The sequence below is a fragment of the Pristiophorus japonicus genome, chromosome 9, assembly GCF_044704955.1.
Source record: "Pristiophorus japonicus isolate sPriJap1 chromosome 9, sPriJap1.hap1, whole genome shotgun sequence".
In the NCBI taxonomy this organism is placed as follows: Eukaryota; Metazoa; Chordata; class Chondrichthyes; family Pristiophoridae; genus Pristiophorus; species Pristiophorus japonicus.
Genome location: NC_091985.1, coordinates 10,831,435 through 10,844,957, shown reverse-complemented (window position 1 = coordinate 10,844,957; position 13,523 = coordinate 10,831,435). Strand labels below are relative to the sequence as shown.

Genomic DNA, 13,523 nt, shown 5'->3' with positions numbered 1-13,523 from the left:
CAAATTTTGTTACACTACACTCTGTCCCTTCTTCCAGGTCATCTATGTATATTGTAAACAGTTGTGGTCCCAGCACCGATCCCTGTGGTACACCTCTAACCACCGATTTCCAACCCGAAAAGGACCCATTTCTCCCGACTCTCTGCTTTCTGTTAGCCAGCCAATTCTCTATCCATGCAGTTTGAGAGCAGAAGAAATGACAGAAACAATCTGTGTTGGGCGGCCATTACATGCCTTATTAACTTTTCTTTTCCCTGACATTCATACGAATCGGAAAGGGACTAAAAAGCTGAAATGAGTCATTGATAAGATGCCAATGAAAGTATTTATCTGGACCATCCGCTCCAGGCCAGAGATGGTCACACACACACATACACACGTTTTTATTCTATTGACGATTCACATGGTCTCCTTCCAAGGCTTCATCTGGACTGAATCTGCCTGTATTCACAGTAAATTCAATTTATGCAGAGTTCATTCCAGCAATGAGTATTTTCTCCAAAATATAATACACGTAGCATGCCGTTTGTTTCTTTATGCCAATACCTCACCTCCCCTCCCCACCCACGTTTCTACACTGAGGACGTTGACTCAGCCAGAGTAACATTCTGTGAGCTTTCAGTCCGATCTTCTGGACCTTGAATGGCAGCGGGCAATTAAACTGTGGGGGTGGCACCGCATCCAAGCTCAATCCCATTCACACATGATGCCCACACACGCACATACACGCATACACAAACACATACACATGCGTGCACATGCACACACACACACACACAAACACACACACGCACACGCACAGACACATGCACACGGACATGCGTGCACACACAAGCACACACACAAACATACACACACACGCACGCACACAATCGCAAACGTATGCACACACACAAACATGCACACAAACACATACACATACATACACGCACATATTTCCCACCAAGGGTTCAATGGACAAACTCAGGAGGATGAACCGTGCTGATTTACCCGCTCACCAACCAGGACTACTGAGGGCAGTTGTTGTGACCCACTGGGGTGCCTGGCTGAAATCTGCTAACTCAACAAGGAGCTGAAATCACACCTGGAACTCCCTGTTGTGTGCGGCTCCATCCCACAGCACACAGTCCACTGACTATAGATAGTGTCACAGGTCATGTCATTCATGCCAACATCATCACTGAAACATTTATAATGGTACTGATATTTATATTCATATTGATGTTTCAACACACAAGTTATTCTCGAACATTGGAACAGGAGGAGGCGGTTCAGCTCCTCAAACCTGTTTCGCCATTCAATAAGATCATGACTGATCTGTATCTTAACTCCATCTACCCACCTTGGCTCCATAGCCCTTAATACCCTTACCCAACAAAAATCTATCAATCTCAGATTTCCACTTCCCTATGCTTATTCTTTTACTGGGTAGAGGCAGTTTAATCTATAATTCATCATTTATAAAAGGAAAATCAAGTACTGAGCATTGAAAGAAAAATCATTACTGTTTTCATGAAAATTTAAACTTTGATGTTTATATGACAGAAGGAGAAGTGTAACGCCCTTTGAAGAAGATAGCGAAATATGTAAGAGGTTTTAACATTTTTATTCGGGACGTGGACGTCCCTGGCAAGACTGGATTTTTTATTGACCACCCCTAGTTACCCTGAGAAGGTGGTGGTAACTGAGTGGCTTCAGAGGGCAGTAAAGAGTCGGTGTGGGTCTAGAGTCACATCTAGGCCCAGACGAGGTAAGGATGGCAGGTTTCCTTCCATAAAGGACAGTTGGTGAATAGTTGGGTTCCTTGGTCACTTTTACGGATACCAGCTTTTTATCTCCAGTCTAAATTCTCAAAATGTCACGGTAGGATTTGAACCTACGGATTACTAGTCCAGTAACATAACCACTACCGTAAACCACAGCAGTACTATACCTTCGAGGGTGGTGTCCTCTCCTTTTAGAGGACGGCTGCTGCCTTCGGCATATTCTGCAATCACATTGACCAAGTAGGTAGTTTCAGACAGGAGGTCGGTCAGCACTCTAGTTGTCTGGTCTGCAGGCAATCTGATGGAGATAAAGTCACCACCCACTGCCACTTTATGCTTCAATAGGTACGATAGCACATCTGGGCCAGCTCCCGTCCAGCTCACTAGAAAGCTACTAGAGGTCACCTCAGAGGTCTTCAAATCCTTGGCCGGTGTGAAGGCTACGATTAGAGAAAGAGACACCAATTATTACCAATTCTGTTGGACTAATCAATCTTTTAAAAAAAAAATTTCAGTGGGTGAGGCTTATCAAGAATTTCATAGGATTGCATAGGATATACGGCACAGAAACAGGCCATTTGACCCAACCAGTCCATGCTAGTGTTTATGCTCCATTCGAGCCTCCTCCCGTCTTTCCTCATCTAACTTTATCAGCATAACCCTCCATTCCTTTCTCACTCATGTGCTTATCTAGCCGCCCCTTAAATGCATCTATATTGTTAGCTTCAACCACTCCCTATGGTAGCGATTTCCACATTCTCACCACTCTTTGGGTAAAGAAGTTCCTGCTGAATTCCCTATTTGATTTCTTGGAGACTTAACTGAAATTGATGGTCTCTGGTTATGCTCTTCCCCACAAGCGGAAACATTCTCTCTGTGTCTACTCTATCAAAACCTTTCATAATTTTAAAAACCTCAATTAGGTCATCCCTCAGCCTTCCCTTTTCGAGAGAAAAGAGACCCAGCCTGATCATCCGTTCCTGATAGGTATACCCTTGCATTTCTGGAATCATCTTTGTAAATTTTCTCTACACCCTCTCCAGTGCCTCTATATCCTTTTTATAATATGGTGACCAGAACTGTATGCAAAACTCCAAGAGTGGTCTAACCAAAGTTCGATACTAGTTTTGGTGACAAGAACTGGGATAGTTCCTGACTCCATAGATCTGCAGTGTCACATTCACTTAAAGTTCATTGATTCTTGATCTTTTACTGGGTAGAGACAGTTTAATATATACTTCATCATTTATAAAATGAAAATCAAATGCTGATCAGTGAAAGAAAAATCATAACTGTTCTCATAAAAATGTAAGGAGAAAATTCACTCTTTGGTGACCAATTCTGGCAGATAGTTCAGAGAAGAAAGTCATTCAGAATAATCACGCGTTAGACATTCCTGCCTGGAATTGGCACTGTGCAATATTAGCCGTTTTACATGTTAATACATTTGTGTAAAATATTTTAGATATTTTAAGCTATTAGATGAGGTCCTTACTACTAGGGGGATCAAGGGGTATGGCGAGAAAGCAGGAATGTGGTACTGAAGTTTCATGTTCAGCCATGAACTCATTGAATGGCGGTGCAGGCTAGAAGGGCCGAATGGCCTACTCCTGCACCTATTTTCTATGTTTCTATGTTTTTCTAAATCCCCACACCATTAACATCCTGGGGGGGATCACCATTGACCAGAAACTTAACTGGACCAGCCACATAAATGCCAAGACTACTAGATCAGGTCAGAGGCTGGTTATTCTGCGGCGAGTGTCTCACTTCATGATTCCTCAAAGCCTTTCCACAACCTACAAGTCAGGAGTGGATGGAATATTCTCCACTTGCCTGGATGAGTGCAGCTCCAACAACACTCAATAAGCTCGATACCATTCAGGACAAAGCAGCCAGCTTGAATGGCAGCCTGTCCACCTCTTTAAACATTCACTCCCTCCACCACCAGCACACTGTGACTACATGCATACTATATACAGAGTGCACTGCAGCAACTCGCCAAGGCTTCTTTGGCAGCACCTCCCATACATGTCTGCTACCACCTAAAGGGCAGCAGGTGCATGGAAACATTAGCACCTGCAAGTTCCCCTCCAAGTCACACACTATCCTGACTTGGAAATATATCGCCGTTCCTTCATGGTTGCTGGGTCAATATCCTGGAACTCCCTCCCTAACAGCACTGTGGGAGTACCTACACCACACGGACTGCATCGGTTCAAGAAGGCAGCTCACCACCACCATTTTGGGTGCAGTTATCACGTGTTTGGTTCGAAGAGGCATTTAAAAAGTTGAAGAGAGATTTCCTACGTAAGCTCTGAAAGAAACAGTGCTCGGGATAGAAATTCATATTGGTGACGACGCCTGTTCTAGGCCCCGCCCAATATTCGGTTCCATTGATCCAATATTGGGCATATAGCGTGCAGTCGATGCAATACCGACCGTTTTGCTCTAGTGCTCGAGAATGTTTTTGTGTTTTTTGAGTGTTATTTGCACGTGAACATTGTGCTCCGATGACACAACTTGAATGCTTCTAGCCGTGGCGGTGAGATCCCGCCCTCTCACTCACCCCGCTCTCTGATGGCTTTCACCTCCTCCTTGATCCGGAGACACAGCGTCTGCGTCAGCTTCGTTGACACACGTTGGAAGGAGTCGAAGTCGTTCACCTGGTACACGTGGGTGTTTTCGGGTTGTGAGGCGATGGCCACCAGCTCACTGAACACTGCGTCTTTGACTCCCACCGCAAAGACCTCCACGCCCGCGTCGCGCAGCTTCATAGCAGGGGCCTTGAAGGCGTCGGAGGATTTGCCATCCGTGATCAGCACCATCACCCGCGGCACGTTGGGCCTGGCCCCCTTCTCGGGGACGAACACCTTCTCCCTCACATAAGCCATGGCCCTGCCTGTATTGGTGGAGCCCCCCCTGTAGGGGAAGTTGCGGACGGCCCGGACCACATCCTGCAGCGATGTGTGCTTGTTAAGGTTGAACTCTGTATGTGGTTCCCGGCTGTACTGGACCAGCCCGATCTGGATGCGATCGGAGCCCACCTGGAATGTCTTGACCAAGGTTTCCAGGAAGTCCTTGACCTTGGCGAAGTTGCTCAGGCCAATGCTGTAGGAGCCATCCACCAATAGGACAATATCAGCTTGTGCGTTGGAGTCCAGGGTACATTCTGTAGGAGTCAAAAGAGATAAAATCCACAATCACTATTTTGTAATAAAAAAATGTTTTCGGCGCTCTTGGATAGCTTATTGTGAGTTCTTCGTAAGTACCATGGAAACCAGAATGTGCAGCATAGAAACAGATCATTCGGCCTAATTGGTCCGTGCTGGTGTTTTTGCTCCACACGAGCCTACTCCAACTCCTCTTCAACTCACCCTATCATAATTTCCTTCTATTACCTTCTCCCTCACATGCTTATCCAGTTTCCCCTTAGATGCATCTATGCTATTCAGCTCAACCACTCCCTGTGGTAGCGAGTTCCACATTCTCACTACTCTCTGAGTAAAGACGTTTCTCCTGAATTACCTATTGGATTTACTAGTGACTATCTTATATTGATGGCCCCAAGTTTTGGTCTCCCCACAAAACATCTTCTCTACATCTACCGTATCAAACCCTTTCATAATCTTAAAGGCCTCTAGCAGAAGATCACGTGGTATATTATTCTGGTGCAAAGACATGGCTGTGTGTAGCCCTCTAATTCCCATTAAGACCACAGGGTCTCCTGAGGTCAAATATAGGTTGCATAAAGCATCACAGCTATATGGGATAGGCTAGATGCACCAGTGCGCCTTTCCTGTCTGTCATTTGCCTACATACTAGATTGGATTAAACCCAAAATCTTATGGTTTAGAAGTAAGTGCTACCAGGCTGGCTTCATTATCTGAGGAGTTGTGAATGGCACTGAACACTGTGCAGTCATCAGCAAATATCCCCACTTCTGACCTTATGATTGAGGGAAGGTCATTGATGAAGCAGCTGAATTGGTTGGATCTAGGAAACCTGCCCTGAGGAACTCCTGGGGCTGAGATGATTGGCTTCCGGCAACCACCTTCCATCTTCCTTTGTGCTGGGTATGACTCCAGCCAGTGGAGCGTTTTTCCTCTGATCCCTATTGACTTCAGTTTTTGCTCCTCTTCCTGTTCCTATGTACCTTTTGTTTTCATAGATCTCCCTAGATGTGCTATTCCCTTTATCCTCCTCAAAAGCTCAACCAACTGAACTACATGACTCTCAAAGCATCTCTGCAAAGATTGTCTATTTTTCTGACCCTTTATTCTGTGTTTGAGCACAGGCACAAAAAAAGAACATAAAAAATAGAAACAGGAGTAGGCCATGCGGCCCCTCGAGCCTGCTTCGCCATTCAATAAGATCATAGCTGATCTGATCATGGACTCAGCTCCACTTCCCCGCCCGCTCCCCATAACCCCTTATCCACTTATCGTTTAAGAAACTATCTATTTCTGTCTTAAATTTATTCAATGTCCCACCTTCCACAGCTGTCTGAGGCAGCGAATTCCACAGATTTACAACACTCTGAGAGAAGAAATTCCTCCTCATCTCAGTTTTAAATGGGCGGCCCCTTATTTTAAGATCGTGCCCTCTAGTTCTAGTCTCCCCCATCAGTGAAAACATCCTCTCTGCATCCATCTTGTCAAGCCCACGCATAATCTTATAGGTTTCGATAAGATCACCTCTCATTTTTCTGAATTCCAATGAGTAGATGCCCAACCTACTCAACCTTTCCTCATAAGTCAACCCCCTCATCCCCGGAATCAACCTGGTGATCCTTCTCTGAACTGCCTCCAAAGCAAGTATATCCTTTCGTAAATATGGAAACCAAAACTGCACGCAGTTTTCCAGGTGTGGCCTCACCAATACCTTATATAGCTGTAGTAAGACTTCCCTGTTATTATACTCCATCCCCTTTGCAATAAAGGCAAAGATACCATTGGCCTTCCTGATCACTTGCTGTAACTGCATACTATCCTTTTGTGTTTCATGCACAAGTACCCCCAGATCCCGCTGTACTGTGGCACTTTGCAATCTTTCTCCATTTAAATAATAACTTGCTCTTTGATTTTTTTTCTGCCAAAGTGCAGGACCTCACACTTTCCAACATTATACTCCATCTGCCAAATTTTTGCCTACTCACTTAGCCTGTCTATGTCCTTTTGTAGATTTTTTGTGTCCTCCTCACACTTTGCTTTTCCTCCCATCTTTGTATCGTCAGCAAACTTGGCTACGTTACACTCAGTCCCTTCTTCCAAGTCATTAATACAGATTGTAAATAGTTGGAGTCCCAGCACTGATCCCTGCGGCACCCCACTAGTTGCTGGTTGCCAACCAGGGAATGAACCATTTATCCCGACTCTCTGTTCTCTGTTAGTTAGCCAATCCTCTATCTATGCTAATATATTACCCCAACCCAGTGAACTTTTATCTTGTGCAGTAACCTTTTATGTGGCAAAATGCCTTCTGGAAGTCCAAATACACCACATCCACTGGCTCCCCTTTATCCACCATGTTCGTTACATCCTCAAAGAACTCCAGCAAATTTGTCAAACGTGACTTCCCCTTCATAAATCCATGCTGACTCTGCCTGATCGAATTTTGCTTTTCCAAATGTCCTGCTACTGCTTCTTTAATAATGGACACCAACATTTTCACTTTCCCAACCACGGATGTTAGGCTAACTGGTCTATAGTTTCTTGGTTTTTGTCTGCCTCCTTTTTTAAATAGGGGTGTTACATTTGCAGTTTTCCAATCTGCTGGTACCTCCCCAGAATCCAGGGAATTTTGGTAAATTACAACCAATGCATCCATTATCCCTGCTGCTACTTCTCTTAAGACCCTAGGATGCAAGCCATCAGGTCCAGGGGATTTATCTGCCTTTAGTCCCATTATCTTACTGAGTACCACCTCCTTAGTGATTGTGATTGTGTTAAGTTCCTCTCCCCAATAGCCCCCAGACTATCGACTGTCGGAATATTGTTAGTATACTCTACCGTAAAGACTGATACAAAATATTTGTTCAGAGTTTCTGCCATCTCCATGTTCCCCATTATTAATTCTCAGGTCTCGTCCTCTAAGGGACCAACATTTACTTTAGCTACCCTTTTTTTTTATATACCTATAGAAACTCAAGCTATCTGTTTTTATATTTTGCGCTAGCTTACTTTCATAGTCTATCTTCCCTTTCTTAATCATTTTTTTAGTTGTTCTTTGCTGGCTTTTAAAAGCTTCCCAGTCTTCTGTCCTCCCACTAGTTTTAGCCACTTTGTATGCCCTTGTTTTTAATTGGATAGCATCCTTTATTTCTTTAGTTAGCCACGGATGGCTATCTTTTCTCTTACACCCTTTCCTCCTCACTGGAATATATTTTTCTTGAGAGTTGTGAAATATCTCCTTTAATGTACACCACTGTTCATCATATGAAAGCAGCACAACTTGCTCCTTCTCTGTGTGCATGATGAGTACATATTGGATCCTGTAGGACACTGATGTCAACTTACCAACCGACTCTTTGACGGGTTGTGTCTTTTCCATTGCTATCACAGGCTCACTGGATGCAAGCCCTCTCATGGCATTCAAATTAATCTGGTACTCAGTTTCGGGAGTGAGGTCCTTAGCCACTGTGGTCCTGGTCCTGGAGTCAACATTGATGATTTGCTCCTTGATGCCTGCCACCATGGGAATGAGGTGGATTCTGTAGCCGGTGATCTGACCAGGCGACGAATCCCAAGTGATCTTCATGAATTTCGATGCCGTCTCCAAGACTTGCAGATTGGTAGGTGGTTCGACCACTGCCAGGTCAAGAAAAAAAAAGCATTAAAGACTTCCCTCAAACTCCTCTGTATATAATGTAGATATAAAAAGATCTATGGAGTTCGGTTTTTGATTGACCCAGTTCATCAGGGTAGAATTATATAGAATTTACAGCACAGAAATAGGCAATTCAGCCCAAGTGGTCCATGCCGGTGTTTATGCTCCACACGAGCCTCCTCCCACCAAACCCCATCAGCATATCTTTCTATTCCTTTCTCCCTAGCTTCCCCTTAAATGTATCTGTGCTATTCACCTCAACTACTCCCTGTGGCAGCAATAATGCTTCGGGCAGAGGCACATCCGAGAAGAGTGAACTTAGAACCTAAATTTTCAGCTGTGGGCAAAGCCTATGGCTAAAAGACTCAAATGTGAGTGGAAATGGTTATTGAAGGAGCATCGCTACAGGTGCAGATTTGGACAGGTGTAAGGAGCACACTACTGCTCTAATTTAAAGGGATGGGGCGAATTTAAGGGAAACGTCACAGTCGGGTGAAAAATGTTGAGATTCTTTAAAAAGCTTCCCGAAGGCAACTCAGCCCATCTGCAGCCTTGAGCATGGCTGGAGGGGCAGAGGATTAAAACTGAGAGGCTAAAATGAAGGGACAGGAAACCAAGGTGCAGGCATGAAACTGATGGATCAATCAGGCAACTGGACTCCAACATAATGGATCTCTGTCCCATTTGCCACTGGCTTGTCCAATTGGTCCCCCGAAATCAGGCAACCACCAGTGGGCGATCTAGGCTGTGACAGAAGAGCAACTATATATCAAGAGCAGCACAAGGAGCATTAGGGGCAATTACTGAGTGGGGCAAGGTGGAGAGGGGAGGCATTACCAGTGTCAAAGAAAGTATTAGGAGCTGTGTGTCATCTTCGTTACACTGTCTGAAGCAGAAAATTGCCTCTTATCCCAGTACAAACATCCCTTACTGTAGTTCCCAAAGTTCACACTGAAAAAGCTGATTAACAAGTAGTCAAGCATCAAGAGCAGACACAATAAACAATGGCCCCGAATTTCCGCTGAGTTCTCCAGATCTTTCTACCTTGGCTTTGTTGGTGCAACCCCTGGAGAAACATGACTGGTGGACATTTTTGGCCGTTTGCATTGTTTCTACGACATTCCACCAAACTCCTGCCAGAGAACACCGCCTCCCCCCCCCCCAACCCCACCCCCACCACCACACACAGATATTTCAGGCAAATATCTGCAGAGGTTCATGCACATGGACAATGAATACTCAATCTAAGTGGGAAGAAAGAAGCTGTTCAGAATTCCTACCTTCCTCCCCACTCACGATGTCACTGAGCTGCTCCTCAACGCCAGTGCACACCAGGCTGATTATTTCATCCTGGACTTCTTTGATCTTGTCGAAATCTGCCACTTTGAAAACGTGCTTGTTTAGAGGGGCGGAGCCAATCAGTTGCAATTCGTCCAAATCTGCTCCCTTGATACCTGAGGGAAGAAAAAGATAAGCATATTGGAGTGAATAAAGACTTTCTTTAGCTCTTTTCTTGCACCGCAAAACAATCCAGTCAGGAGGCATCAGTTGTAGGTCAATAATGATTTGATCAGATCCTTATTTTTCCCATTAGATATAGCTCGCACTTATATGTTACCTTTCACATCTATGAGAAACGTGCATAAGATCTCAATATCCAATGAATTATTCTAAAGTACTGTTGCTTGATAGGCAAATTTACTTAATCGGCCCATAATTCAGAAAGACATAGATTAAGAAGGACTAATTAGGTAGTGCCGGACTTGGGGCTTAAAAGCCTTTAGCCCATATGCAGAAGAAAGAAAAATAAAGACTTGCATTTATGTAGCGTCTTTCATGACCTCAGGACATCCCAAAATGCTTTACAGCCAATGAAGTATTTTTGAAGTATAGCCACAGTTGTAATGTAGGAAACACAGCAACCAATTTGTGCACAGTATGAAAGAAAGATGAAAGAGGTAAAGAGTTCCACAGTATTGCGTTTCTGGGATAGAACGAGTTGGAGCCGAAGACAGTACAAAAAATAGAGAAGGAGAAGAATGTTGGATGATGTGTCTGGACCCTGGAACTAATGAGAAGAAAGTTATGAGGAGCAATGATCTTCGTGCTCAGGGATAAAACAAAAAGAGCGGCTGTGAGGAAGGTTGCAGGTGAGGAGAAGGCTTCTAATGAGAAAGCAAACAGTTTTCTGTATTCTGCCCAGGAGCGAGAGAGAGTGAGAGAGAGAGAGTGAAAGAGAGAGTGTGCGAGAGAGAGAGAGGTGCCAGAGAGTCTCCCCAGATGCGGGAGAAGTGTTCAAGTCTTGGATGGATTTTGACAGTTGGATATCATGCCAAAGAAAGCAGCAGCTCTTGAATGTATAATTTTGGATGTGGGATCGAACGTGTAGTTTGGTTTATTTATCTTGGGCAGCAGGAGGAGAAACATTGCAGACATTTTCCACAGGGCACTCAATGGGTTCAGTCCAGTCTGTGGCAGAACAGTTTTTATGCGGTCTGTGGAGGGAGCAGGATGGGCCTTTCTTGCCCATGCTTTGTGTCCTCGTATTTATAGTGCAGTGTGAGAGGGATGGTAAGTATGTGCATGCTTTGGTTCAATATGAAAGAATTCAAAGTATAAAAGCAACCTACCCAATATAAATACTTCAACCCCGATATCGCGAAGAGCTTTAGCGCTTTCTGTCACAGGGTCCTGGGACTTCCCATCCGTGATAATGACGGCTATTTTGGGATAAGATTTTCTTGCTCCAGCAGCTTCACTAAAGGTGTTCTGTACTAGGTAATCGATGGCTTCACCTTCAGAACCAAAATTAGTCCATTGCAATTAGTCAATTCAAACAATGACGCATCAGTCAATTAAGCTGCTAAGAGATTCCTGTCACTGCCATTTCTTATATATAAACCACCCAAACCCATCGATTAGATTCCAGCCTGTAACTCACTCCCAGTTATCTATTATTCTATATATAAACCACCTAAACCCATTGATTAGATTCCAGCCTGTAACTCACTCCAATGTATCCATTATTCTATATATAAACCACCCGAACCCCTCGATTGGATTCCAGCCTGTAACTCACTCCCAGGTATCCATTATTCTATATATAAACCAGCCGAACCCCTCGATTAGATTCCAGCCTGTAACTCACTCCCGGGTATCCATTATTCTACATATAAATCACCCGAACCCCTCGATTAGATTCCAGCCTGTAACTCACTCCCAGATATCTATTATTCTATATATAAATCACCTGAACCTCTCGATTAGATTCCAGCCTGTAACTCACTCCCAGGTAGTCATTATTCTATATATAAACTACCCAAATGCCTCGAATAGATTCCAGCCGGTAACTCACTCCCAGGTATCCATTATTCTATATATAAACCACCCGAACCCCTCGATTAGATTCCAGCCTGTAACTCACTCCCAGGTATCTATTATTCTATATATAAATCACCTGAACCTCTCGATTAGATTCCAGCCTGTAACTCACACCCACATATCCATTATTCTATATATAAATCACCCGAACCCGTCGATTAGATTCCAGTCTGTAACTCACTCCCAGGTATCTATTATTCTATATATAAACCACACAAACCCCTCGATTAGATTCCAGCCTGTAACTCACCCCCAGGCATCCATTATTCTATATATAAACCACCTGAATCCCTCGATTAGATTCCAGCCTGTAAGTCACTCCCACGTATCCATTATTCTATATATAAACCACCCGAACCCCTCGATTAGATTCCAGCCTGTGACTCACTCCCAGGTATCCATTATTCTATATATAAACCACCCGAACCCCTCGATTAGATTCCAGCCGATAACTCACTCCCAGGTATCTAATATTATATATATAAACCACCCAAACCCCTCGATTAGATTCCAGCCTGTAACTCACTCCCATGTATCCATTATTCTATATATAAATCACCCGAACCCCTCGATTAGATTCCAGCCTGTAACTCACTCCTATGTATCCATTATTCTATATATAAACCACCCGAACCCCTCGATTAGATTCCAGCCTGTGACTCATTTCCAGGTATCTATTATTCTATATATAAACCACCCAAACCCCTCGATTAGATTCCAGCCTGTAACTCACTCCCACGTATCCATTATTCTATATATAAATCACCCGAACCCCTCGATTAGATTCCAGCCTGTAACTCACTCCCAGGTATCCATTATATTCTCAGGGTGAGATTCTGTAACTTACTCTTAACCTTACATTGTTTTCAAATCTCAGTTTATAACTGAGGCATTTGCAAGCAGAATAAAAATGAGATTCTGTACCAGTCATGGTATTTCCGCCTTTGTAGGGAAGGTTGGTAATTGCATTCAGCAGGTCCTGCTTCTGGTTGTATCTGTTTAATTCGAACTCTGTCCTTGTATCGGAACTATACTGCACAATACCAACTTTGGTTTTGTCGTCTCCGATCTCAAACGCAGACACGAGGGAGTAGATGAATTCCCTGATTCTTTTGAAATTGGCCCTCCCCACGCTCCATGATCCATCGACCAGCAAAACCAAATCGGCCACAACACTAGCTGAACACTCTGAAAGGACAGAAGGAGGCAACAGATTATTGATGGCAGCTAATGTCAATTAATGTCCATGCACAGCATCGAGGACACCCAAAGCAGATAAATACGGAAACGTAACATTGCCGCCAGTAGTGAGGTATGGTGTCTGTGAGGGTGGAGAGACCTTGGAGAGGGTGCAGAGGAGATTTATCCGAATGGTTGCAGGGATGAGGGACTTCAGTTATGTGGAGAGACCGGAAAAGCTGGGGTTGTTCTCCTTAGAGCAGAGAAGATTAAGGGGATATTTAATAGAGCTGTTCAAAATCAAGAGGGGTTTTGATAGAATAGACAGAGGGGAATTGTTTCCACTGGCAGGAGGGTCGGCAACCAGAA

The 13,523-nt window shown here is 44.1% G+C and overlaps 1 protein-coding gene across 1 annotated transcript in view; it reads right to left on the bottom strand.

Annotated features, from left to right (window-relative positions):
• Window positions 1-13,523, bottom strand: part of LOC139272935 (collagen alpha-1(XII) chain-like) — a 317,348-nt gene that overhangs the window by 265,456 nt on the left and 38,369 nt on the right. The window contains exons 6-11 of the mRNA XM_070889065.1: window positions 12,900-13,163; window positions 11,225-11,389; window positions 9,875-10,048; window positions 8,285-8,575; window positions 4,336-4,938; window positions 1,934-2,206 (exon numbers count right to left, since the gene is read on the bottom strand). Coding sequence (XP_070745166.1) covers window positions 1,934-2,206; window positions 4,336-4,938; window positions 8,285-8,575; window positions 9,875-10,048; window positions 11,225-11,389; window positions 12,900-13,163 — 1,770 coding nt within the window. The remainder of the gene's footprint in view (window positions 1-1,933; window positions 2,207-4,335; window positions 4,939-8,284; window positions 8,576-9,874; window positions 10,049-11,224; window positions 11,390-12,899; window positions 13,164-13,523) is intronic.